At 64.5% G+C, this 26,349-nt stretch overlaps 2 protein-coding genes across 5 annotated transcripts; both read right to left on the bottom strand.

Annotated features, from left to right (window-relative positions):
• Positions 1 to 464: 464 nt before the first annotated feature.
• On the bottom strand, positions 465 to 3,196 carry HSP90AB1 (heat shock protein 90 alpha family class B member 1; the record flags this gene model as incomplete). The annotated part of the gene is given in 8 exon segments (XM_032183804.1): positions 465 to 921; positions 1,336 to 1,448; positions 2,060 to 2,193; positions 2,398 to 2,452; positions 2,454 to 2,496; positions 2,498 to 2,553; positions 2,833 to 3,039; positions 3,146 to 3,196. Coding segments are annotated over 8 exon segments (666 nt in total), but the record flags the coding sequence as incomplete, so codon positions are not given.
• Positions 3,197 to 3,860: 664 nt separating this feature from the next.
• Positions 3,861 to 24,366, bottom strand: SLC29A1 (solute carrier family 29 member 1 (Augustine blood group)). Of its 4 annotated transcripts, none has more exons than XM_032185518.1 (14): positions 24,243 to 24,366; positions 21,402 to 21,486; positions 8,327 to 8,397; positions 7,958 to 8,039; positions 7,645 to 7,817; positions 7,371 to 7,510; positions 7,107 to 7,241; positions 6,929 to 7,026; positions 6,577 to 6,667; positions 6,394 to 6,485; positions 6,173 to 6,281; positions 5,968 to 6,053; positions 4,840 to 5,039; positions 3,861 to 4,593 (listed from the first exon to the last, which is right to left on the bottom strand). In XM_032185518.1, exons 3-14 carry the CDS (start codon positions 8,353 to 8,355, stop codon positions 4,482 to 4,484), a joined length of 1,347 nt encoding a protein of 448 aa, XP_032041409.1. In that variant the 5' UTR covers positions 8,356 to 8,397; positions 21,402 to 21,486; positions 24,243 to 24,366; the 3' UTR covers positions 3,861 to 4,481. The 4 variants fall into 4 exon arrangements, with proteins under 4 accessions (XP_032041409.1, XP_032041408.1, XP_032041410.1 ...); XM_032185517.1 differs by lacking the exon at positions 24,243 to 24,366 and adding an exon at positions 23,660 to 23,821; XM_032185519.1 differs by lacking the exon at positions 21,402 to 21,486.
• Between the last annotated feature and the right edge of the window lie 1,983 nt (positions 24,367 to 26,349).

The following is a 26,349-nucleotide window of genomic DNA, read 5'->3' as shown; positions in this document are numbered from 1 at the left end:
CACCAACACCAGCTCCGCACACCCCATCCGCCCGCCCAGCGCATGCCTTGCGAGAGCCCTGGGACTCGGTGTCCCTTCCCCTGCCAAACCCAGGAGCTGGCGTGGCAGAGGGTGACAGCCCCAGAGCTGGGGCAGTGCGAAGGGCACGTGAACCAGAGGTGCTGCCTCTCGGCCATGCAGGAAACTGGAAAAAGACACGGAGCAGCAAGATGCCGAGCCCAGGAGCAGCAGGACACAGGTGGGAGGGAAGGTGGAGGCCAGCCCGCAGCAGCATGTGCTCACAGCCTGGCTCAGCGTGCCCAGCTGGCAGGCACAGCTTGAAAATATTTGTTCCCGAGCTGCGGGGCTCTGGCCGAGCTGCTGCCCAGCTGGGGATGAGCCCTGCACAGCAGGGCCCGTGTCACCTACCTGCACGGCACGCCCCGCAGGGCTCGGGCACCAACACCAAACACAAGGGGCCCCCCCCGTGTAAACCCAGTCCAGTTGGTACTTTAATTCCAGTAGAACAACATCAGAAAAATACATGAGAGAGAACCAAGCCGACCAAAAGACACCCTGCTCCGGGGAGGGAGCAGCTCAGAAGGGCTCTCCCCACCTGACGGACTGAAAGCCCCAAGGACAGGCAGCCTGGAGCTGCCCGAGGCACCCACTACTGACAGACAGGGAACTGTGTCTCCCTTCCTCCCCCCCCAAATCAAAGGGAATCCAAAGACACCCCCGAGGGGTCAGCAGCAGCCGGGGGGATCATCCCCTTCCCAGAGATGAGGTGGGTTGGAGGCCTGGCAGGAGACACAGGAGGTTTGCCCCTACTTCAGTCCACCTCTTCCATGCGGGACGTGTCTTCCTCTCCCTCCAGAGCGGGGATTTCATCGGGGGGAGCTGCGCTGGGCTCCTCTGCGGACACCTCATCTTCATCAGTGCCTAAAAGGAGAGGAGAGGGATGGGAGAGGGGGGTCAGCACCTTCACAGTGACTGGCAGCAGGTTAAGATGACCCCATTATGAGGAGACCCGCAGTAAGCTCAACGCTGAGCTTCTCCTCAGTGTTGAGGATAAGCAGGGATCCTCAGAGCAGCTCCAGGATTGCTGCACAGAACGGTCTGGACGGCTCAGCCAGCGCCTCCAGCACCTACTGCGCGTTCCCCACACTGACCCTCTCCCATCAATGCACGTATTTGGGTCAGTGCCCCTTGCCTGCAGCCTGGCTGGGGCACCACTGAGTGGGGCCCAGGAGCCCTCAGCTCCGTACCAAAGCACAACAGAAGTGATGGCTTTGGGTACACGCTGGAAAGGAGCCCCCTGTCTCTGCCAAGAAGCTAGCGTGGCCCAGGACCCACCTTGACAGCCAGGTGGTCCCCCCAGTGAGGCTTTTGTAGAACTCGCCGTACTCTTCCTGGGTGATGTCGTCAGGGTTGCGGGTCCAAATAGGCTTGGTCTTGTTCAGCTCCTCCTGGTCAATGTATTTCTCCTTAATTTTCTTGGTGTTTTTTTCTTGCCTTTATCTCCTTCCTCCTCGTCAGAGCCCACATCCTCAATTTTGTGTTTCTCCTCATCCTTGGACTCTTCTTCTCACCTTTCTCCTCCTCTGCCTCATCATCACTGATCTTTCTCACACTCCTTCTCCAGCTGTGGAGGAAAGGACAAGAAAATCAGCACCACAAGCCCAGGTCTAGCACCAAGCGAACATCACCAGGAATCCTTCTCCATGTGAGGTATCCTCCTGGGTGCAATACAAGGCCCAACCCATGTAACACCTGGAAATGGAGCTTATCACCAGTGCAGCCCTCACAGCCCTTCCAGGATCTACATAAGCAGGAACTGTTCAAGGGAATAGCAGGCAAGAAACCCTCCTCTCTCTGTGGCTGGTCTGGATGCCCCCCAGCTGCACCAATACAAGTCCAACAGTGTGGCTGAACATTTCACTTCCAGTTAGCCCCCAGCCTCATACTACCTCTAGCAACACAAGCTGGAAGCTGCTCTTTCCTAGCTGCTCCCTCCTCTCACCCCCCCTCACTCCTCCCTCCAGCCTTTCCAGGGTCCCCCAGTTCTTCTCTTACATACATGAAGCGTGATGGGGTAGCCGATGAACTGGGAGTGCTTCTTCACCACCTCTTTGACCCACCTCTCCTCCAAGTACTCTGCCTGGTCCTCCTTCAGATACAAGTTCACTTTGGTGCCTCATCCGATGGGCTCACCTGTAGTGTGAGAGGACAAAGATTTGTGCTTCAGGGCACTGCGTTAAAGGGCAGAGTACAACAGGAACTAACCCCTTGAGCCTAACCGCTGCTTGGTATCTCAACATTACCATGAGTGATTAACAGGACAGTCCAGCCCTACGGAGCACCAGGGAAAGGGTCATGCCTAGCAGAGAGACACACTTGGCTTTGTGTGACACGTACCGTGGTCAGACCGGACAGTGAAGGAGCCCCCAGCTGATGACTCCCAAGCGTTGTCACTGCTCATCATTGTCGTGCTTGGTAATGACAACCACCTCCTCGGTAGGCAGAGTAGAAACCCACACCAAACTGCCCAGCCATGGACATGTCTGCACCAGCCTGTGGAGGGGGAGAAACACTAATGGAGCAGGGAGGACATGGGAAAGGCGTGCAACTGATTCAACCAACAAAGAGCTGCATCAGTATGCACACATTAAGGAGCAAGTGCTAGCAGGCAGCCAGCCCTACCCTCAGCACCTCCCTGCTGCTGTAGAGGTGGAGAAACACTGCAGGAGGCCAGCAGCTCCCACAGCCAGAAAGACAGCAGGGCCAGGGTTATACAACAACACTAGACAGTGCCCAGGCCCTTGGGATCCCAGACACCCCCAAACAACCCACCTGCAGGGCTTCCACGAAGGCCTTGGTGCCGGATTTGGTGATGATGCCCAGGCTGTTGATGAGATCAGCTTCTATCATCCCGATGCCCGTGTCCGCCAGGGTGAGCGTGCACTCCCAGGGGCTGGGGACTAGGTCGATCGCGAGGTCCTCACCGCTGTCGAGCTTTGAGGGGTCGGTCAGGCTCTCGTAGCGGATCTTATCCAGCGCCTTGGGGACAGGGCGATGCCTCCCGCTGCCTCCCTGCTCAGCACCCCCCTCCCCTCACCGCCCCAAGCGTCTCCCAGTGGGCCCCAGCCGACAAGGGGCTGCTCACGTCGGAGGCGTTGGAGATGAGCTCCCGCAGGCTGAAAGGGGCGCTAGAAGGGGACAGGGACAGGACGGGGACGGAAGGGTAATGCCCGGCCCACCCCCTCTCCCCGCTCCTTACCTGGCCGCCCGCGATCGCCCGCCGCGAAATGCGAACACAGCCCCCCCGCCGCCCTTTTATAGGCTGGGCGCCGCCCCGCCCCAGCCGCCGGCTCCCTCCGCCTTAAAGCGGCCACGGACCGCGCTGCTTCCAGCCGCCGCTCAGCGGAGCCTCGTCACGGCCTCCCAACCCTTATCTCCTCCTCATATCTCGTCAGATACTCTGGTGCCCTCCTCTCCGCGCTCCCACCCGGCTCAACGCGGCAGTCCTGTCGGTGGGCCCCCCCCCAGTGCCCGTTTACCAGCAGCGTGCCGGCAGGGGGGCGAGGGACTACTTCCCGCGGCCGGCGGCGGAGGAGCACAGTGGAGCGATAAGAGCCCCGCGGCTCTCGCAAAGCCTTCCAGACGGCCGCGGGCGGCCGTGGGGGGCGGTGGGGCCGCGCTGCTGCGGGCGCTCGGCTCTGCCTGCGGGGCTGTGAGGGGCTGAGGGGCTCGGGCACGGTGTGGGGCACGGTGTGGGGCAGGCTGAGGGGTTGGGAACCTGTCGGGGGGGATCCGGGTCGGCAGGGGGCGCTGGGTCCTGTTGAGGAAAGCCCCTGCAGTGATGGAGACGGACACAGGGACGCAGGTTTCGGTCTTTTTTATAGAAAACGGGTACACTGAGAGACACGGGGGGGGGGGGCAGGAGGCGGGGAGCTGCCCCCTCTCCTCTCTGCAGGGGGGACCTGCTGCGTGGTACGGGGGGGGAGCCGGGACGAAGCTGCAGGGTCTGTGGGGGGGGCACCGGGGCAAGGAGAGGGGCAGGAGGCGAAGCGTGGGGGCTGCGCCGTGGTGCTGGCCCCCGGTCACGCCGCGGGGGCGTCCCCGGGCCGTGGGGTGCGTGCTGCGAGGAGCGGGGAGCGAGGCGCTGCGGGCAGGAGGGGCGGTAACACTGGGTGCTGCTGTGGCAGCGGTCGAGGGGGTTTGGCACGGCTGGGGGAGCGACACGGCACGGGGGGCAGCAGGAGCTGGGCTGAGGTCCCAGGGGTGTCACACGCGGCACGGGGCAGGCGAAGGCACGGAGGCCTGAAGGCAGCGCGCGGCCAAGCGTGGCAGGAGCCAGCCCGGCCCTGGAGGAGTGGAACCGTCCCCGGGTGTCAGGTCTGCCCTGGCAGGGGCAGGCGCGGGGCGCTCAGGTGTCCGGGGCCTCGGAGGAGGAGGATGCGGAGCCGTCGCGGTGTCCCTGCACCCTCGGGGTGCCTCTGCTAGACGAGGATTTGGAACAGGAAGGAGATGGCGGCTCCCAGGGCCAAGCCCAGCGCCAGGAAGAAGGCCATGACCGCGCCGGCTGTCTCCGCTTCGTGGGCCAGCACTTTCCTAGGGGAGAAAACACGTGTCAGGCCCCTTCCCAAGACGCACGCCCCGTGCCCTGGCATCAGCTCTGCTGAGAGGAGGCCACCGAGGAGGCAGAGGCTGTGTTCCTCCACGGCAGGAGGCCAGCAAGAACAAATCCTGCCTCGCTCCGAGCGTCTACCTCCAAACCCCGGGCTCATAGGAGAGGCAGAGTGCATGGAGCACCCACTGCTGTAACCGGCTCTTCCCCCGCCCCCAGCCCGTACTCACTTGGGCCCGAAGCACATGCAGAGGCTGGCCAGGTAGCCGTTGGAGATGGAGAAGAAGATCATGAAGATGATGTACCAGGCGTCATGGGAGAAGATGACGGGCAGGTAGTTGCGGGGCTGCACGTTGCACAGCATGAAGAGGGGGATGAAGACGACGCGGAGGAACACCAGCAGTGGCAGGAGGTAGCTGTCCTTGCCGGGCTGGGGGAGAAACACGGGGCGCTGAGCAGCTCTGAGGTGGCTGGCACAGCAAGAGGCTGTCCCTGCCGCGCTGTGGCTGCGGAGGAGCCACACCGAGCTGGAGAGGACTTGGTGCTCTGGGGTCGGAGCAGCCCCTGGAGGTGGCAGCACTCTGGGGCTGGCGCAGCTGAGGGACGCTTCCTGAACGTGGTGGATGCTATGCCAACTGCTGTGCCCGCGGGCAAACAGCAAGAGCAGCTGCCTGCTTTGTTTGCAGAGCAGAGAGAGAGGAGGGCCCCAGCCAGGGAACCGGGGCCCAAAACCGCAGGCAGTCAGACTTTCCACACAGCTCTGTTTTGGAAACGGCTCCTGCTGGCTCATCCCACCGCCACGGCCCAGGCAGCTCCAAGGAGAAGCAGCTCCGGGCTGCGAGGAGCTTCTCCAAACAAACAGCCCAAACCATGCAAGGGAAACGGCGCTTGGGGGGTGGGCGCAGGCAGGACAGGACAGTCCCCTCCTCGCCCACCGCTCAACCCCGGCACCAGGAGAGGAGAGGAGTGCTCGGGGGGGACCTGCAGGGCTCTGCTCCGCTCCCAGGACCGGGCTCTTTAAAGCAGCTGCACCCTGCGCGGGGGCCAGAGGTTTTATTTTGGGCTGCCCTGCCTTTCACCCTCTTCAACCGCCGCCATCCTGCCCGGCTGTTTGCATAGCTGGAGCGCAGGGTTGTTTACAAAGAGGCTGGAAACAGAGGAGACAGCTTCATCCAAGCCCCGCTGCGGGAGGGGGTGGGAGGAGGGCAGGACAACGCCGTGGCTTTTGCTTCTAACCCGTAAATTTCTACTTAGGACCTCCAGCCAGGGCAGAAGGCAGCTCTGCGCCTCCTTCCTCCCCCAAGCCGTGGATGGCAACCCCGGTGGGAGCCGTGGGCACGGGGTGATGGAGAGCTTACCCACGTGAAGAGGGCAGTGAGGCTCCGTCCTGCCCAGTCGAAGACGTTGAACATCAGGAAGCAGGAGACGGGGATGAAGTAGAGACCTGCAGGAGGAGGAGGAGGAGCAGATCAGCGGCGCCCAGGGTGCCCTCCTCCACAAGCCCCGCTTCCCTTCCTGGCATTTAACTTGTTGCCGCTTCCCTCCCCTCCCGGCCACGCTTACCCCACTCGTTTTCCTCTCCGAGGCTGGTGTGCACCTTAGCTGTGATGGCAGGGAAGACCCCGATGGTGACGGTGAAGACCGCGCAGACAGACACAGCCATGAGCCAGAGCTGGGGAGATGAAAGAAAGAGGTTGGTGCCGCCGGCCTGGTCTCTTTTTCCATGCCCTGCGCCCGTCTCCTGACACGAGGGGCAGGGCAGGGGCTGCTGGCAGCTCGCAGACCTTCTTAAAAATGGAGATGACCGAGGACTTCTCGTCAGGGCTGTGGACGGGGATGATCTTTGAGTTATTCTGCTCCATCCCGTTGAGCTCATCTGCGGGGAGAGACAAAAATAGAGGCATAGCAGACCCCACACAGCACAGCCCTGATTTAGCCCTGCCTCGTCTTTCCTCTCAGCCCCTCACCTTTCTTAATCAGGTCTCTCTTGGTCTCCAGCTCCGCGTTGTACACGTGGTACTCCGTCTTGTCCTTCATGGAGTAGTACCTGAAGAAATCCTGCGGAGACACAGCCAGAGAGGTCGGTCAGGCACGAAGAAAGAAGCCTGCCAGGGGACCGGCACCTCAGATCGTGCCAGATGGGCAAAGTTTTTCTTCCTCTTCTGTCTGGGGCTCATTTCCACACAGCCCCAGGGTATATGAGGAGGGAAGTGCCACGGGGAGGTGCCCCAGGAGGTGGAGGCTGGCAGGAGCCAAAGCTGGGGTGCTACGGGGCCAAGGTTCCCCAGGCTCTTCCCCACCAAGCAGACGAAGCCTTACCGTGCGGGGCAGGAGGATGTAGGACAAGATTGCCAGCAGGATGGCCCCGCACGCCGTGGTGAAGTAACCAATGAAGCTCTCTGGCTGCTGAGCGCCAACTGGGGAAGGGGCGGGGAGAAAAGGATGAGGATGAGGAGCCAGCAGCGCCCCGCAGGGCCACAGGGCAGGGGTTACTCACTGGCGATGCTGAAGATCATGGCCAAGGCGGCGAAGATGCCCGCCAGGCCCTGCCCGCTCATGATGGGAGCCGTGTAGTTGGCGGGCAGGAGCCCCGCCAGGCCGAAGAGGCTGCTCTGGAGGATGGCCCCGAAGGCTGCGAGGGGAAAAACGAGAAGCAGGAGTGAGAAACCAAAGGCGAGGGTACGCTGTGCCTCTGCGGGGAGCCCCTGCGGGTCCCCGTCCTTCCCACAGAGCCCGGTCCCAGCCCCGGGGCCTCGCTCACAGTTGATGAAGACGATGCTGATCATGGTGAAGACGAAGAAGGGCAGCGGCTCCATGGCGACCTTCACCATGACGGCGGTGATCAAGAACACCAGCCCGATGGCCACCAGGCTGCCCAGGATGCGGATCTGCTGGGGAATCCTGCAAGAGAGGGCCTCGAGTGAGGAAAGCCCAGCTCCTGGAGGCCTGAAAGCTCTCCCCAGGGTGTCCCAGCCAAAACCCAGCAGTTTGGCCCTGGAGGGGGCTGGCGGGGGCAAGGATGGGGCCGGGCTCACCGCTGGTGGATGAAGGAGTTGAGGCAGGTGAAGACGAGGAGGGGCACCATGGCGCAGAGAGTCATGAAGTTGTCAAACATGGACTGCAGGTAGGAGTGGGACAAGGCAGCCCCAGTGCTCTGGTTGCTGACCTGGCTTATGTTCTCCGCGTCCGCCAGGCGGCCGATGAAATACTGCCAGGGAAGGACGGGATGAGGTGCTGCCAGGCCTCCCCAGGCCATCCCCGTCCCCGCTCCAGCCCCACAGCCAGCCCAGGGCTCCTCCTGCCACCTCGGCACCACTTCTGCTTCCCCGCGGTGCCGCAAGCCCTCACCTCCCTGGCAGTCATGAAGAAATTCCATGGCAGCAGCGTTCCCAGGCCAAGGATGAAGAAGATCAGCCAGACAGCCTTGTACCTGCACAAGGTGTGTGGGAAAAACCCGTTTTTCTGTGGAAAAACTGAAGGAGCCCCTCACGGAGCGGTCTCCACGGGCAGGGAGGGATCCTGCTGCTCCCAGCCTCTGCCACAACCACTGCTGGCCGTCAGCGACGCAGCACTCCCCAGGGGCTCAGCCCAAACGGGCCCTTTGGCGCCCTACAGCTCCGTAACCCACTAAATAGCAGGACCAGGGTGCCCCCTGCGTGCTGCCCCCCCCAAAATGTCCCGGTCCCCTGTGCGTGCCCCGCGCCCGCTCGGCGTTACCTATCCTGTGGCCCGTCTCTTGCTGTCATCTTCCGCAGCGAGGCTCAGCGCGGGTCCTGGCAGGTCTCCGCCTGGGAAGCAAACAGAGGATTTTATGGGGCCGTGAGGCCAGGCAGGGGCCTCCCAGTGCAGGTTTTCACCCCGGGGCTGTGCCGCTGGGCGAGCGGCTCCTCGGGACTGCCCGCAGCCCAAGCCCTGTGCCACCTCTGTGCCGCTGCTCGGGGGGCACCGCCTGTCCTCCCACGGGAGGGCTGCCCTCCCGCGATGCCCACGCTGCTCCACCCCGGCCGCCTACCACTCGGCTGTGGGCTCTTAAGGGATTTGTGAGCCTGCAGCTCTGCCCCCAATCCCCAGGAATCCCCGAAGCGTATGCGCACTGGGCTGCGGCCGCTCCCCCCGCCCTCCCCGCATCCTTCCAGCGCCGGGGGTGCGGAGGGACAAAGGACACAGGGCACGTTTCGGACACGGTGGCCTCTCGGGTCAGCGCCCCACAAACCTTTTTCCGATCCCCTCTTCCCCAAGGCTCTCACAGCCCGTTCCTGGGCTAGCCGAGGGCATCCCTCCTCCCCTCCCCGGCGCTCACCGCTGCGGGTACAGCCCCTGCAGGGGGGAAACCGGACCCCATCCGCTGCCCCCCGTCCCCGTTCCCTCTCAGTGGGGCAGAGAGGGTTCCCTGCAGGCCTGCCTTGTCCTTCTCCAGGCGGGGCGGCGCATGGGGCACCCGGCTGCTTCTCCCGGGGCGCTTGGTCCGCAGCGGGGCTCCCGGAGCTCAGCTCCCCGCTGCCCCCCGGCCTCGCCTGCCTCCTGTCCTGCTGCAGCATCCCTCCCTGCCTGCCTGCCTGCAGCACCCCGCCAGCTAGGGCGGCCCCGGGGGCTGGCAGGGAAGCAGCATGCTGGGATCTGTAGTCCTCACGAGGGCAGCCTGCCTTAAAGGCAACCGGGAGGGGAGCCTCCGGGCACGGCTGGCACTGGATTAGTGGGGGGGTGAAAGCGTGACTGCTACCCCCCCACGTGCAGAAACACCGCCAAGGCTGCTGGTTGTCCCCAAAAAACAGGCAGCAGAGCCCCAGCTTGCCCAGCAGGTCCCCAGGAAGCCACCCCTTCCCCAGACAAACCCCACCAGCTTCCCTCGGGTCGTGCCGGTGTCCCGAGAAGCTGGGGAACCAGCGGCACACACGTACCTGGGGAGGACAGAGCCCCAGCTGCTGATCCTACCCCCGGGTCCAGCCTATTTGAAGGCAGCACGTGCCCCCCCTGCTGCTGGGGGCGAGCGCTCAGCCCCGGCTCAGGTCACGGGGCCGTTGCCGTGTGGCTCTGGTGGCACCCGCGGCGGAGGTGTCGGGTACCAGGGCTGGCAGGCGGCCCGGGTCCCGCTGCCCAGGAGAAGGCAGCAGGCAAAGGGCACCGTGCACAGGGTGGCACGGGGCTGCCGGCGGCAGGGAGGATGCAGGGGGGGCGGGATTGGGGTTTTGGGGACGCTTCTGTGACGCTGCCCCTTCCCCGACACCTCCCGCTTCCGTCCGCGGAGCGCCAGCATCCCTGCGTCAGGAGCCTGACCTCAGCGGGTGATGCCCGGCCGCAGCCTCCTGCCTGCTCTGTTTGTTTTCTGTCTCACTTTGCTAAGCGCCTTCTCATTTATTTATTTTATTTTTTTTTTTCCCCACAAAGAGCCGGTGGCTGCCAAGGGGCGCGCGGGTCAGAGCTCATTACGGCAGGAAACGCGTCCAGCTGCCAACTCTTCCAAACGGCCCTCCAGTAAACACGAGAGGTCAAACAAACCAACACAAGCGACAGGTGGCAACCAGGCGAGAGCGATCCGACAGCAGATTGAGAGCAACCCCACGACAACGGGCCAGGGATGGAGCCCACCTCCAACCTCCGCCACCTCCTGGGGACCTCACCGCGACCACCGGTGCGACGGAGGGCGCGGGGCAAGAGTAAGGACTCTTGTTCCTGGCCACCCCGTCTCCTCTGAAGTGCTGCGTGAGCAAAAGGAGCAGGATGAGGAGTCGGACGGGCTTAGCAAGCGAGGAGTTATCCCCTTTGACCACACGTGAGCGAGAGGGAGCACAGTTTTAATTGCCCATTTGCTCGGCACAAAGGCTCAGGCACGCGCTTAGGCGACACCGATTGTGTCGGGCCAAGCCTGGCAGCCCAGGGCAGGGATGTGAGCGAAACGCCCAAGCTCTGCAGAAAAACTGGCACTGCAGGAGCGCCACGCCTGCAGGCGGCACTTTGTCACCCACTTCGGAGGCTTCCTCACCCCTCCCTTCCCACTCACCCCCTTCCCTTCGGCTCCTGCCGCCTTCGCCAACAGCGAGCGAAGAGCGCGTCCAGCTCCACGGCGCCATTTCAGGGCGAGGGATGGGGATGCCCTGAGCCTCGTCCTCAAACACCAGCCCGTTAAAGAGAAGCCCTTTCTGCCACCCCAGCTAAGGGGCTGCTGGCAGGCTCTCCGGTGAGCACCTTGGCATCCTCCTGCCGCCGGCCAGCGCCGGATCGCTTTGCAGGGATAAGGTCAGCACTTCCTGCCCCCGCAGCCAAGACAGGGCAGGGCCAGCTGCCTCTCCAGCCATCGCCCCCTTCCCTCTTCCGTCCTCCCCCCCCTGCGCCAGCAGCAAGGCTGACCTGGGGCCGCCGGAGTTTACCTACGGGCACGGAGGTCCGGCGAAAACAAGTCACATGAACCCTCGGCTCGGCTGGAGGATGGGAAAGGCGTCGAGATCTCGTCCCCGGCCAGGCCACCTGCACGCTCGGGGTGCCCCTTCCTTGCTGCGGCCGTGCCTCCGTCTGCAGTCGTTTCTGTCCCACGCGCCCCCGCCTTCAGCTGCGCGCACACCTGGCGCGTTTTGCAAGAGGCATGAGTGTGCGTGGCGGCGCACCTCGCCGCGGCGCCGGGACGAACGCGAGGCCTCGAAAACGCAGGGCAGCTGCCCCTGCACGACACAGAGCCCGGCCAGCCTGAAACGGGGTCTCTAGGAGGGCCAAAGGCAACGCCAGGAACGCAGGGGCACGGCACGAGCAGGGAGAGCAGCTCTGTGCGTGCGCTCTCAGCCGCCGAGCAACGCTGCCCCTCGGTCAGACAGCCTTGGTACGTGTTTTGTAACCCGCTGAGGGTTTCGCTTTGTGAAACTTCCCACTTCCCCTGCAACTCAACAGCCCTTTGAGCAAGGGCAGTGTCCCGCAGCAAGGAACTCCTCCGCCGCACGGCATCTCCAAGGCTCCCTCGCCCTCAGATCCAAAGCCTGGACACACTTTAGACCCCTTCTCGTGCCAGCCATGACTTTCCAGGCGTGGATCCTAGCCACCCTCGATCATGTTTTCCAAACAGAAAAATTCTAGCTCACTTAGTCATACAGAAACAGCTCTGCGCCTTTGATCCTCCTCTTTGCTTTTCTCCAAATCTTTCCCCTCGTTCTCCCAAAGCCTTTCGGAGATGAGGGGGCCGCATTACGAGTGGATGAGCCACGGATCTGAACAATGGCACCAGCCCTTCCTGCTTTGGTGCTCCTTGGTGGCTCGCAAAGAGTGACAAAGGCTCTTTCTTAACGACTTGATGCACTCAGTGACTCTGGCTGCACACCGAGCTATCTGAAATAGCCCCAGGCCTCGCTGTGAGCGGCCAGCTCAGTTTGTAATCTCCTTTGCAGATTTGGGACTATTATTTCCCCCTTGTGCATCACTTGATTTTTATCTAAACCAAATTTCAGCTGCCTGGTGTCGCAATGCTCTTCTGTGCTTTAGGCACTGTAATTCGATAGCATCAGGCGAACCCTCAGCTCCTTGCTCACTCACTCCCTTTTCCAGGTCACTCCTGACGGCGCTGGAAAAGCGCGGAGCTCGACGCAGCCATCTCCTGCCACTGCAGGGACTGACCACGGCCTCCCACGCCCTGCTTCCTGTTTTGGAACCAATTACCCAGCCACGCAAGGACCTTCCCTCTTGCCCTGCCAGCTTCCCGAAAACCTGGGCTAAAAGACCTCGTTGGGTGCGTTTTGGCAAGCCGTGCGGCCACCGCGAGCCCAGGCTCCCTCCGAAGCACTCGCCCAGCTTGGGGACCTGGGGTGCCCACGCAGGACCCTCGGCACTTGCCGGCTCCCCACGGGCTGGGTTGGCCTCTCGGGTCGCGGTGCAGGCGGGCAGGACGCGCAGCAGCTTCACCAGCCAGCTTTTCCCCGAAGTTCCCCCCAGCCTTTCTTAGAAATCAGCGCCACATCTTCCCCCTTCCCGGTCTCTCAAGGGCTGGGGCAGGAGTGGATGAGCGAGCACACGTCGCACACGAGGCTTGGCTGCTTCATCCTCCCTTTCCTGTCGGCGAACGTTACCAACGTTGGCTCTGTCTGCTTTATGAGCCTTCCTCCGGGCTCCTCGGACGCTCGCTGAGCCCCCTGGCAGAAGGACACAGCTCGGGCTCTCCCGGAGAGCAGAGGACAAGCCCTGTTTGGCTTTTCTTTTGCATCCTCTTCTCCGATCCCCTCCAACAGCCTGTGGCTGGCTTTCTGCTCCCGGTGTGCTTTACGCGCCGTTCCCACCAGCGAGCTGGTGGCACTTCCTACTGCGCTCGTCGTTCTGCTTCCTGAGCCCTGCCTCCACACGCAAACCAGCTCACCGCAGCCTCCGCGCCCCCACCGCCGCTCTGCCCCTGCCCCTGCAGGAGGGAGCTCGGCGAAGCATTTCGGCCTCCCCGTCACCTCGCTGCCCTTCGCATCGCGAGGCGCTGGCAGGCCGAAAATGCTCCTGGGAGGCTCCCCGCTCAGGCACCCTCACCCCACACGGGTTTTTGCACGGCGTGCAGCAGCGACGCCTCCTCCACACCTCCACTGCACCCTGCCTCACCGTGCCACCCGTGCCGAGGAAAGCAAAGGTGGGCTCCGAGCCCTGCTCCTTCGGGTTTGCAGCACTTACACGGGATTCCCACAGCCGCCCAGCTCTGAGCAGGAGACACGGGGGATGTCCCCGCCGCCGGCAGCTGCCCCGGCCCTTATCTCGTCTGCCGGGCGGCGCAGGGGGCGCGTCCAGCCCTGCGGCGTGTTTTGAACCGCGCACAGCAGCCAGCTGCAAGGCCCCTTATCTGCAGGGTTCACCGAGTCCCGAGAGGCTCCCCCGGGGGCCCCCGGCAGGTAGAGCCGCCCGGGTGTGTAAATTAATCCGGGAAGGCTCTTCTCACGCCCTCCACTTACGTCCTTAATTTGACAAGCAAGCCACGCGCTGCCCTGCACCTGGCAATTATGCCCCTTTGACGTGCCCGGTGTCAGGTCGCTCGCTCTGCCTCAAGCAGCAGCTCCTGGCGGCACGGCGCTGACACCACGCGTGGTCACTGCTGCCCACAAATCCCTCCCCCTGGACACCGCTCCCCAACACGCTGGGCATGGGCTGCCCCTGCAGGGCTTCCCTCCAGCACCCACGGAGCCCCATGCAGCAGAGGGGTGCTGCTGCTCAGCATCCCAGCAAACGCTGCACCCCCAAGGCAGTGGCCGTTCCCCTCCTTGCTCCCAGGGAGAGCGTTTTAAGGTCACGGCAAGAAGCTTACCAGAAGGGCAGGGTGGTCCCAGCCCCCGGGTCCTGGTCCCACAAGTATCTGAGCTGTCCTTGGCTCTCAGGCCGGCGGTTTGGGGAGGGGAGAGGAAATAGGGTGCCCGGAGAGGGCAGCAGTTCGGGGGGGACGTCACCGCTGCGCAGGGAGAGGGAGCTCCCCAGATAGAGCCAGCATCGGAGGGACAGAGATAAGCTGAGATAAGGTGCCACCGCCGCAGGCACAAGCTTCCCCTCCACCCCGACACGCCACCATGGGGCAGAGGGGCCCCGCGGGGATTTTGGCAGCCGGGCTGTCACCCCAGAAGGAAGGGACAACAAGGCAAGAGCTGGCTGATGCGCTCGAGACGTGAGGTGGCAGCGATGACCTCCAGAGAAGGCCACCCCGCCTCACATCCCCGCCCTGAGCTGGCTCGGGAGGAGGAGGGCACCGTTTTCCAGAAGTGGGTTGGAAAATGGGAAAAATCAAGGCCCTTCCTCCCAAGGGCAGGATGAAAGATTTGCACAGGGCTCTACTCAACCGCATCTGCGGAAACCTCCAAAATAAAGCGCGTAACCTAAAGGAAACCATCCCCAGGTCCACCCTCGTGGAGGTCCCAAGGGCCGTGGAGGGATGCTGGGGGAAAGGGGTCGTCCCGGGGGCCACAGCAGGAAGAGGCACAATGGGAGGAAGCCAGGTTTCCGCTCCTGAGTCAAGAAAACCCTGCGGGGAGAAGGGGCAGGACACCGTTAATGCGAAAATCAGCTGGGAGCCCTGGTGAGGCTCAGGGACACGGATGCTGGGTACATCTCTTGGCCTTGTTGAAGCAGCCAGGCACCTCGTGCTGCTCCTCGTGGACAGCTCTTAGCCGCTCCAGCGGTGTGGAGGATGGAGAGTAACGCCAGGAGCTGCTGTGCGAGGTGCAGCCCTATCCGTTTTGGGGTTTTGCGATAAGATCTGCGTCTTCCTGCCCCACAACGCCCCGGCACCCCATTCCTGCTGCCCCAGGGAGCAGCCCTGTCCGGCAGCGTGCCGGCAGATCGCCTCCTGATGTGGCTCGGCGCGCGGTCACCCCAAAAAGCCACGAGGAGCAGAGGTGAAGACAGGAAGGAGAAGCTGTAGGAGAGGGCGGATTGCTTCTTAATCGCGGCCCCGAGCCCCCGGGGTGTCCCACAAGCACACTTTAAAGCAGGCTGCACGCCCCAAAGCCCTGCACGCCCCCGCTGTGTCCCCCACGTGCCTCCCTCTGCGGCTCCGCGGGCTGCTCGCTCAGCACATTGCCAGCTGTCGGCGGAGGCGCTGGCAATTTCGCAGCGAGGTGCTTTCCCATCTGACAAGTCCTAGAGGAAACGGACGAAAATCAATCCCCCCCGGCACTGCTGGGAAGAAGGCAAGGCCGAGGAGTTCAGCCCGATTTCCTGCTGGCTGCCTCCCCGACACCCAGCAGGCAGACTCCAAGTCTCTGCTCCCCGTCTGCCCCAGAGAAATGCGCTCTCCTGGAGGCGAAGCCCAGCTGCACGCATCCAAGGCTCGGCTAAAAGGCTGACAAACAGCCCCAGGCACCGCACGCCCAGCACCAGGCTCACCCGTTTGTGCCACTGCTGGACCCAGTGCTTTGAGCCTCTGCTTCCCAGGGAGGGGGGAAACCAGGGAAAAGCCTGCTCCCAGCCAGAGCAGGGCCAAAACACCACAAAAGCTTGAGGTTCCTCGCTGCCCTGCATGGGTTAGTGCTGGGTTGAGAGGGGAAGAGCTCGGTGCTGGGGGGACGATGCATGGAGTTTGCACTTTGGGGTCAGTGCTGAGCCGGTAACAAAGGCAAGCAAACAGTGGCCGATAAGGGCGGGTTTCGCAGTTTCCTTAACAACTCCCAAGGACTCCTGGCCAAAGCAGCGGAGGTGCTCGCTGCCTTCCAGCCTCGGCACCTTCCCGGATGGCTGCAGGCTGGATCCAGCCCTGCCTCTGCCCGGGGAGCTGCGAGGAGCAGGGCAAAGCGAGGAGGGTGCCGTGCCAGCCCGACGGGTGCCTCCGCACCCCGGCTTCCTCCCTGGCCACAACAAGGAGGGAGCGCGGTCATCGCGGGTCAAGGACGAAGCCCAGGGCTCATCTTCAAAGTGGACGGGACTCATTAAGGCCATCTCACCCCGTGATAATGGGCGCAGGGATGCCGTGATGGTGAAACGAACTATGCAGCTTGGGGAGGTGCCCTACTGCCCTGTGTGCCGGGGCCATGATTGCTGGGCCAGGCTGAGGTGGGTATCTTCATCCTCTGTGCTCCTCCTCCTCGCTCCAGGCACCTGGCACAGCCCCTGCCTCTCATCTGCGCTAGCCCGGGGGGCAGCCACTCTGCAAATCACCTTCTGGGGCCTACGCCACAGCCCTCGGAGCCACACGAAAGCTCCTCTGCTCCACAAACGCAGCCTCAGGGAGCCGAGAGCGAGCCTACCTCTCCTTGCTGGGAGCAAAAGGCAATGCTGGGAGCAGGAGAGCTCAGCAGCCGAGCTCTGCGGCGAAGGCAGACCCGAGGGAGCAGCTTGCAAGGGGCTGGGGAGCGGAAACGATGCCGCCAGGCCGGGCTGGGGTGCAAGAGGAGAGTGGGATTTCCCACGTCGGCATCCACAGAAGTCTCCTCAATTGTGTCTGCTCGCAACAGGCAACCGTGGGGCAGCCGAGCTGCTTCCTGCTCCGGAGCCGCGAGGAAGCGCATCCAGCTGCGGCCGCCAGCTGCACGAACTCCTCCTGCTGCCCGCAGCCCCGGGGAACCCGCTGGGCTGAAGGACACAGCCTCGCTTCTCTGCGATCCCACAGCCTCAGGGCTTGGCCAGCGCCGCCTTCCCACGAGCCGACAGCCCGTCTCCCAGGCAGATGCTGTGTCAGCCCGGCTGGCCTCAGTGCTTAGCAGGGGCGAAGGAGAGGCGCGGGTTTAGCCACAGGGGTGGGGAGGGCGGCACGGGCTCCACGCCGAGCTCCCCATGCTCCTGCTAAGGCGGCCGATCTGCTCGGGAGGAGCAGGCAAACACGTGTTGAAACCTCCTGCTGCATCCCACAGCTGGCCGGGAGCGCTCCCCCGAGTGGGACCCACCGCCACCACGGCCGGGGGCTCCTGGTGGAGGGCCACCAGCCCAGGGGACCCTGTGGCACGTGGGGCTGGGTGGCACGTGGGGCTCAGCCCGCGCGCCCTCCTGCAGCTCCGTGCCATGTGTGGATGGCCACATGGCTGGGGGGGGGGACACGCAGTGCCCTGGTGAAACCCCGCACCCCACCCACTCGTGTCCGGGAACCAGGTGTGTGGCCCCAAAACCACGCACCGGCTGGCACTCCTCCCATAAGTTAGGGGAAGGGGCTCGGAGCTGCCGTGGGAGCCTGGGAGGGTGGAAAACACCTCGAGAAAAGCAGCACCCGAGGCGGGGGCGCGCAGCATCCCCACGGGGGGGGCACCTCCGCGCCCCACGCGTGGCCCCGGAGCGCTCGGGGGAGCGCATCCCCCGACGGGCAGCCCCCTGCCGCCACCCCCCGCCATCCCCGGCCCCCCCAGCCGCTCGCAAGCCGTCCCCCCCAAATTTTTCTCCCCCCCCACCCCCCCGAGTCATTTTTGCCGCCTCTTCCTTTTACCGCCTCCAGCCCCCAGAGGGCCGGGCTGGGCGCCGCCACCATGCGCCACGCGGTCCCCACGCCCCGGGGGGGTCCCCTCTTCCCCACGGCCACCGCGGCGCCCACGGCCACGGGGACCCCCGCGCCCCCCCACGCCGCACCCACCTGCGGCGCACCCCGCTCCGGGCCGGGCTCCGGCGCCGCTCCGCAGCTCCGCGCCGCTCCGCTCCGCGCCGAGCCACTCCGCACCGCCCCGGCCCGCCTCCCGCTCCGCCCCACGGCGGGGGGGACACGCGGGGGAGCCGTGCCCCGCAGCCCCACACCCGGCCCCGGGGGGGCGCGGAGATGCGGGGTCCCCCCCCCGGCTCGCCGGGATGCGGGGCGCGCCCGTGCGCCCTGCGCCCGGTGGCCAAAGGGCGAGCAGCGGGGGGCTGCGGGCGCCTTTCCCCGCTCGCACCGGCTCCAGGAGGTGATTTGTTTGTTTTTTTTTTTTTTTCTTTGCACAGCTCACATTAATCGATCGGTATAGATAGCTGGCATTCAAAGGCTACTTGTTTTTTTGCTTAAGTGCCAAGGTACGCCGGCGCTGAGGGTACTTTGTCCCACGGCGGAGGGGTGTGGGCGCAAACCCCAGCTCGTACCTGGGTGGCTGGGGATCTTTTTTGTTTGGCCACTGGTTCAAACACGCCACCCTCCTTGCTGGATCTCTTCACCTATAACTTCCAACCCCAGGAGGTGACCGCAGCTTATAAACTTTCCCCTTATTTGACTGCTTGAGCGTTTTCTGCGCTGATAAAACCTCCTCGGGAAACTCTGCAGCCAGCCACCAGCTGGGTTAGGAACAAAAATAGGAAGCTAAACGACCCCAAGTGCAGATCCCGATCCTCAGTGAGGCTCACAAGATGCTCTACAACACGCCTCCCGAGCAGAAACAGGCACAAAGGTCACGCTTTTATTTCACATCCCAACTATGAACTTCTACGTGCAAGCAAAGCGATCACAAAGCCATAAAAAAAAGGCAGCGGTGACACATGAGAGACAGCTACTTGAACTTTCTGAAGTACGGCAGTGTGTCACCCTGATGAGGTGGCCTCTCCACCGCCCTGCTCGGTGACACCAGTGCTGCAGGAGCCCTGCTGGTGCTGGTGGCACCCATTTATCACAACCCTGTGCTGCTGGGGTCTGCCCGCGGGGAGCCCTGGGAGCACAGAGCGAGCGGCAGAAAGCGTTGGTGGACAACAAGGCAGGAGGCTGCTGCACTAAGTGTGAGATTCGTATCGGGTCAAATCAAATTTCAAAGCTCCCGTCTCCAATTAGGCTCCCGCTGTGTCTCGCGGGCAGTGCCGGATCCGAGCCCAGGGGCCTGCCTTTCCCCAGCCTGCTTTCCCCAAACGTCTCCGGTCTGGAAGGTCTTGCTCCGGGTGAGCTCCTCTCCCTTCCCATCCCTCCCCCACTAAGGGAAAAACACCAACCGAGATCACCTCAAAATACACAGGGAGGGGAAAAATAGAAAGCCAAGTGGAAGGCTGCAGCATCGCCTGCTTTGGGACGCCTACAACCACCCCTCTAGCTGTGAGATCGGCCACGCTGCCGCCTGCGGAGCCTTACGAGCTCCCGTGGGAGACGTGGGGACCTTGGTGCTGCGTTGGCTCAGGCCCTGTGTTTCCCCTCGAGAGGTCACACCCGCAGCTCAGCAGCACAAGCTAGCATTTGAGCCTCGTTAGGATGTTCATGTTATTTATAAGCTCCAATTTTAGCTAAACGCTACGGGAACCGATCCCCCAGGGACCCCTGGGCGCGTGGTGCCCGCTCGAGCCACCTCTGGGCATCCAGGAGCCGGTAGCAAGGTTCTCAGCACCATTAAGAGACCCGGCCCTGTCGGGAGGAAAGCCACCAGCACATCTCCTTCCCACCCGATTTTCCAGTAAGCCTCCACTTGAGGAGCAGGTGGGTGTAGCTGCTGCCTCACCCCGGGGCTTTCAGCAGCAGGGTACACAGCGCTCAGCATCGCCAACGTACCGGATTAAATGTTGCCTAATTCACAGCTCTGCTCCTGACGACACTCCCAAGGACTGGAATTGGCACGGCTGCTCTGAGCCGCCTCTCTCGGTGGAGCTTGAAAACCCATTAGCACCGAGCGCAGCCATCGGTGACCGCAGGCTGACGGGAGGCGGGCAGGATGCCTGGGGGGGCGCGGGGAGGAAGGCAGCCCCAGCCTGGCTGCTTCTCGGCGCCCAGAGCCTCACCCGGCCAGCACCAGTTTGCAGGACTGGGTCTTGAGGTGTCCTCCCGCGGGCAAGCAGGCGGCCCGGGGCGAGCAAGGCACGGTGCTTGGACGTGAGAGCGGCTCAGGGCTGTGAAACTTCAGCTGCTCACGGCTCGCGCATCGCCCCGCAACGAAATCTGCACCCCAGCTGGAGGGCCGAGCTGCTGTGCTTCGTGCAGGCCAAGCACAGCCTTTGCCGAGCCCTCTGCTCCCAAGCGGCTCGCGTGTTATCAAGCTCGTTCCTGCGAGCACAACAACAAGTCCTCCCAGAAGAAGCAAACAGCTCCGGAAACCTCTTTGGCCCCGAACTGGAAGCAGCTGGCACCGGGAGCGCCGCCGCCCCATGCCGCCACGCCACGCGGAGCGGGATTTCTCCCCCTCGTGCGGGGAAAAGCCAGCCCGGAGCGAGCCCGGGGGCTTGCTGCTCTCCCAGCCTCCTGCTCAGGAAGCAGCAGCGTGCTGCCAAAGTGCTGCTGGCAGCTTGCTTCGCTCCCCAGAGCAAAGGGAGAAGGCAGGCTTGTACTTTCCCGGAGGAAGGCAGCCAGCGAAGTCTCTGCCTTATATAACGCCGGGAGTCCCCTCACCGGGGCCTGCTGGAGAGGCTGGCTGAGTTTTTCCTCCCGAAACCTCAGGTGTGTGCCACAGGCAAGCCAAAGCCGTCACCTGGAGCCCGGTTTGTAGGCTGTCCTCCAGCCTCGCTCCCTGGTTTGTAACAGGCAGAACAAACAGAAGAGCTCCCCTTTCAGATACGCTCACTGCCAAACATTTCACAAAAGCTGCTTTTTTTCTTTTTTTTCTTTCTTTTTTTTTGTTTTTTCCTCCTTGTAGCAATTCCCCGCATCCACCAAAGCGACTAAATCCAGAAGGGGAAGGCAAACAAGCGGCTGATTTGGAAAGCAAGAGCAAAATGTGAGCTTTATTCCGGGCATAACCTGGGGAAATATTTTCTGCACCTCTTGGGCAATGTTTGGTTTTCAGAGCCCGAGGAGCGAGGTGCTATTTGTATGCGCTCAGCGTTTCAAGCATCCTTTCCCCACTTGGCACCCACGGCAAACGCTTCCCTCGGAGATTTGCGAGCACTTTGCATCCATACATTAATTAACCCACAAGCCTTCCTCCTCCGGCACCGAGATTTTCCTTTTCCCCTCATTTGCCTCTGCTGCAGACGTTGGGGGGGGGAACGGAGGCAGCGCGAGGACACGGGGCTGTGCACCAACCCGTCCCAAAGCCATGTTGCCATCCCAAATCCAAGCCAAGCAGCGAGGGCAGCCCCGGCCACCTGCAGCACCCGTGTGCGGAAAGGCAGGGCCATAAAACACAGGCATGCGTGTCGCTGCGTGGACGTCTCGCTCTCCCCGGGCACGTGCAGAGCTGGTTTGCTCTTCTTGGCCCCCGGTGGGGCTGGGGAAAACCGGCTCTCATCCCGCTGGCACACCCCATCAGGAAACGCAGAAGATGCTGGACCTCTCCCTCAATGGCAGAGGGAAAAAAAAAAAACCTACAGGCTCCTGGAGAGCCGGTTGTAATGAGGCTGCGGCAGTCCCGGATGCTTTGAAAGTCAGCAGAGGTCCTCAGCCTCTTCCTGAGGTCCCCAGGAGCTGCTGCCAGCCCCGTTTGGGGACAGGGCTGTCCCACCATCACTCATGGGGCTCCCAGCGGTGACCCCAAGGACGCCTGCCCTGCAATTTGGGGCAGGAGGGGATGCTCACCTGCGTGCTGTGATGCTCTGTGGAGCTCCGGCCGTGCCCGTCAGCCTGCACGCCGCCGTCCCTCCGCCTCCTCCCGCAGCCAGACCTGCCGGGATAAAGCCAGGCTGCTCGCGGTTGAAATGGGGCCGTGGGTGCCTTTCCAGCTCAGCAAGCAGGAACAAACCCCATTGTCCACGGGCTCAGCAAGGGGCCTGGGTGCTCGCAGGCCTCCCGTTCCCTCCATCGTCCCAAGGGGAAGCAGGGCCGGGTGCTCGTGGGGACAGCAGCATCTTTGGGACCTGGCGCCGGCGCTCCCCTTGGCAGCCCTCGGGTGCGGGCTGAGGGGCCCAAACCCACTGCCAAAGCCGCTGCTGAGGGTCTCCCACCCCTGCTGCCTCCCTTCCTGCACCCTTGCTCCCCCCAGCTGCCCCTTTGCTCCTCTGACAAGCTTTTACTGCCTAATGACAGCTCCTGGCGCAGGGCCACGGGGCAGCTGGTTACTGAGTGACAGCGGCAGCCACCAGCCGTCCCGTGAGGCTGCTTCTGCCTGCAAGGGGCCAGGCTGAGACCTGGGGGAGCTCATGACACGTGGCGTGGGCTCCCGGCCCTGCAGGAGCCAGCAGGGAGCCACACAAATCCCCAAGGGCACCCGGCTCCTTGAGGCGGTGCGTGGGGATGGCACCGCGGGGACCCTGCCATGGGGCCACGGGCAGGAGGAGGGCACCTCACGCAGCCCCGGGAGCTTTCCCAGCGCTGCCTGCCCAAATCTGCGCCTGCCCAAACGCGCGCCCAGCCCGCCAGCTGCCGGCTGGCGCGGAGGAATCCAGCTCTGTGTAAACGCCTGGCACGGCCGACCGAATCCTGCTTGGAGAGCGGAGCCTGCCCCGTCACGCTTTCCCCTGCGGGCGATTCGGCAGCGGGGCTGTGGCTGAATGCTCCCAAACATCTCCCGGGGAGACGGCCGGCCGGGAGGGCCCTTTCCCACAGCTCCCAGCACTACAAGCTGCTCATTATTTCCCCTCCCTGCCAGCCCTGTTTGCTCGCCTTCCCAAGCCGCGATGTGGCCCCGAGGCCAAGCAACGATGAGACATCACCACGAGGGCCGGCCAAACCTAAAGCTGGCCGCTGGGCACGCCGACTGCCCAGGAGAGGAGGAAAAAAAAGCCTGAGCCCCCCATGGGGAGCACCCCGAGTGAGTGCCAGCCATCCCATGGGCAGGGGGCGTGCTAAAAAAATAGGGCAAAGGAAATAATTCGGGGTGCCACCGGGCTTTGGGGCGCAGACGTGGAGAGGGGGCTGTCTCAGGGGCACCGCCTGCTTCTCCCTGGGTTTGGGGTGGGTTGGGGCGAGCGGTGCAGATCCCGGGGCCGTGCCAAAGCCCCGACAAACTCATGGCACGGGGAGCGCAGCGCGGTGCTCCCCTCTGCTGGCCGCAGCCGGTGGCGCGCCCGTCCCCGGCGCCTCGGGGCTGTGCGTTTTGGGGAGGGAGGGGGGGGCAGCAGCTTTTTGGGGGCTTGGCGAGAACCCAAATCTGCGCCCCATCTCGAGATTTTGGGGTGCTACTCCCAGCCGGGATGGGTGCGTTACGGGTGGGGTTGTGGAGGTGATGGGAGCCCCAAAAATCAGGCGGAGCTCCGCGTGGAGCCCCCCCAGGGCAGCTCGGGGGGCTGCAGCCAGGGCTGAGCACCCCGCCCCATGTCCCCGTTTTGTGGGGTTTTGGCCAGGGCAGCCAGGACGAGAGGAAGCCTGGGGGCAAGGGCCAGGCTGCGGACCCTGCCCCGGCCCCCGCACTCCGTGCGTGGGGTCAGGACCCTGCAAACAAGCCAAGGGGCAGCCGGGGCCACCCCGTCCCGGCCGAATCAGGCCGAGGGCAGCACGGGGACGGCGCCTGGGGAGGAAGGAGCTGGGGAGGGAGCGGAGCGAGGGCCGAGGGCGGGCGCCCAGCGGTCAGCCTGCGGCTTGGAAGGGTCACGGGAGAGAGTCTGGCTATGGGGACAAAGGGCTGGCGAGGTTTGGGAAGCGCTGGGGAAGAAACCCTGATGGGGAGGCACCGAGCGAGGGCTCCCCGCTGTGTCCCCCGCGCTGCAGGCACCCCAAGGACCCTACAGAAGCACAAGGCACCACCCCAGTACGGCCAGGAGTGCGGGGACGAGCACCCTGGGGCCAAAAAAACCCCATGGGACCACCTGCCCCCCCGGCACCCCAACACCCTGCCCCGTTACGGGCCAGCAGGCAGAGCAAAGCCACCGCCAGCGGCGTCCCCGTGCCCCAGCTCTGACCTGCTGTCCCCGGCACCGCCGCTCAGCCCCGTGCCCCCGTTTCGGTGGCTGTCCGTGGCGCACGGTGCCAGCCCGGGGCACGGCCACGCACGCTTACATGTTGTTGGCTTATTTTTTTGTTGTTGTTTCGTTATTTTTTTTTTTTCTCCCCGTGCTGCTGCCGGCTGACGGGTCCGGATCCGGCGCTGCTCAGGGGGAGAGCTGCCAGCGCTGCCTGCCTGCCTCTCCGCAGGTCCTAGCGCTCTGCCGGCCGCACCAAGGACACCCGGCTGCAGGACAGCCCTCGGCCCCCGCCCGGGGATGCCCTCCTGGGGACAAAGGCCTTGTGAAGCGGGGAACCCTGCCCTATAGGCATGGCCCTGCAGAGCCCGCTCCCCCCAGCCCTTTCCCTGCCACCCGCAGCGTGGCCGGGAGCCGGATCGTCCTTGTCCCCAGCTCCCCGCTCAGCCCCGGGGGCAGAGGGACGGGGCGCTGGGTGGCAGCCCCCCTGGCTGCGGGGTGACCTTGCACGCGGGTCTCAGAGCCACGTCCCCTCCCCAGCCCCCAGCCCGGCTCCTTTCCCTCTCGCCACCCTGCCCGTTACCTCCGGGGCTCAGCTCCCCGCTGCCGCCGTGCCTGGTGCCGGGGATCCTCCAGGAGCGGGAGGATGGGGGCTGCGGAGCCCTCACCACACCACCAGCTCCTCAGCGGGCGCTGGCTCCCGCTGGCTCAGCAGGTGGAGGCTGCGTGCACGCGGGGATTAGCGGGGGGAAGCGGCGCCTGCCACCCAGACCGCCAGCGGGCCCGCTGCCAGGGCGAGGAGGGGGAGAGGCTGAGGGGAAGGAGCCCTCCCGCGGCACCCCGCAGCACGGGGAGCGCGCCGGGGGCTCTGCTTGGGGTCACCAGTTTGCCCCCCCAGCCCCTCTGCCTTTTACACGTCCCGTCCCACGCTGCTGTGCTGGATTTGGGCCAGCGTGGGACACTTTGGGCAGGTCGGCGGCTCCACGTGTCCCGCACCCCGAGCAGTGCCCTGCGTGCAGCCCCAGCCCCGCTGCCCCTCCGTGGGCCCCCGAGCAGCTCGGGAATGAGCTGGCGGCTCCGGACACAGCGGCTGCTGGGGCTAAAAGTGCCTCCCCGTGGCACAAGCAGAGCTGGCCCCCTCCCAGGGCATCCCCCCCAGCCCCGGGAGAGCCGCCCCGCTCCTCTCTTCCCATTAAGGAATTTCCTCCACGGGTGCTGGAGGAAAACAGGTGCCCGAGCCAAGGCACCGAGCCGAGAGAAATCTGCGGCCCCAAATCCCCCCCAGGTCCCCTCCGGGAGCACGAAGCCCCTCGCCGGGTGACACCGATGTCCCCGTCCCCAGCTGGGGGTTGCGGCAGGACACGGGGGGGGGTGGGAGCAGCCCCGTGCCCGCTGCTCGTGTTTGTGCGCTGCCAGCCCTCGCTGCGGATCTGGGCGGCAGCCAGCCCGGCTATTTTAAGCCCCATCCTGCGCCTGCGGAGGAGAGGCTGAGCCTTGGAGCCTGCCGGGAGCATCCTCACAGCCCTGCCCTGTTTGCCCAGGGTTTGCGCTCCCTCCCCTTCCCAGCACAGACTGGAACCTGGAGAAGTTATCACAAAATTTTGGGGATGGGGGAAGCACCCCGGGGGCCGGCCACGCTCCCCGACCCCCACAGCAGGCAGCACGCGCCTGAGCGGAGCCCCCCACCCACCTCGAGGCTGGAGGAAGAAGCTCCCAGCCGGCGTGTCGATCTGTTTTTTAATAAAAACACCCCCGGCCCTGCCTGTGCTGCGTGTGGGGGGAGGCCCGGGGGGGGCAGGGGGGAGGCAGGGTGCGGTGCAGCCCCCCCCGGGGCAGGCGGCGAGCGGTGAGCGGGTGCTGGGGGCGCAGCCGGTGCCAGGAGGGCAGGCAGACGGGCAGGCGAGGGGCTCTCCTCGCCCTCGGCCGGGGCTCACTCCTTCTTGCCGAAGAACTTCTTGAAGACGGACTTGTTCTTGGGGCGGGGGGCGCCGGGGGGCTTCTCCCCCAGCGCGTCCCGGGGGCTCCCCGGCCGGGCCACGAAGGAGCGGCAGCGCGCCCTGGGCACGGCCGCCGCTTGCTCCCCGATGTAGAGCGTCACCGAGTAGCTGCCCCCGGCCTCCCGCGGCTCCTGGGGCACGGCCAGCGGGGTGATCTTCTGGTAGGTGGCTGCGGGAGGGAGCAGGGAGAGGCTGCCGGCACCCCCAGAGCCCTCCCCGAGCCGGGCACGGGGTGCTGAGCACGGCCACCCCGCGGGGCGCAAGGGGTGGGAGATGCCTCCTGGGGGGGCTCGGGACCTATCCCATGGCCACTGCCACGCCACCGGGACAAAGAGCGGTGGGTGAAGCACCTCCTGCCCCAAACGGGTGTGCCCCGAGCCCACCGTACCTGAGGTGAAGGAGTAGGACCGCCGCTTGTTGGCCACCAGCCCGCAGTCGTCCTCGTCTGGGCAGCCGTTGTCCCACAGCCCGGGGGACGTCCGGGGTGACCGCTGCTGCTCCCTGGGCCCGGCTGTGGGGCTGGCGGCCCCGCAGACATCCTCTGAAGGAGAAGGAGGCGTTACAGGGACACACAGCCAGGTGGAAAGGCTCTCCACCAGCGGCTTGCCTTGCCCCCGGGTCAGGATGTCCTACAGACACCACCATGGCACTACAACAAAAAGCAAGGCCACCACAGGCCACCGCTGGGGCTGC

The sequence above is a fragment of the Aythya fuligula genome, chromosome 3 (genome assembly GCF_009819795.1).
Source record: "Aythya fuligula isolate bAytFul2 chromosome 3, bAytFul2.pri, whole genome shotgun sequence".
Classification (NCBI taxonomy): Eukaryota; Metazoa; Chordata; class Aves; order Anseriformes; family Anatidae; genus Aythya; species Aythya fuligula.
Note: the sequence above shows the minus strand (reverse complement) of the source record. Positions and strands in the feature narration are given on the sequence as shown.

Bases quoted from the DNA above. Each gene is read 5' to 3' on its own strand.
- SLC29A1 (XM_032185518.1), bottom strand. From the start codon at position 8,355: ATGACAGCAAGAGACGGGCCACAGGATAG. The intron at 7,027-7,106 runs GTGAGTAACCCC...CCCCTTCCCCAG, and splicing joins CATGATCTTCAGCATCGCCA to TTGGCGCTCAGCAGCCAGAG. The intron at 6,668-6,928 runs GTAAGGCTTCGT...GTGTCTCCGCAG, and splicing joins ACATCCTCCTGCCCCGCACG to GATTTCTTCAGGTACTACTC.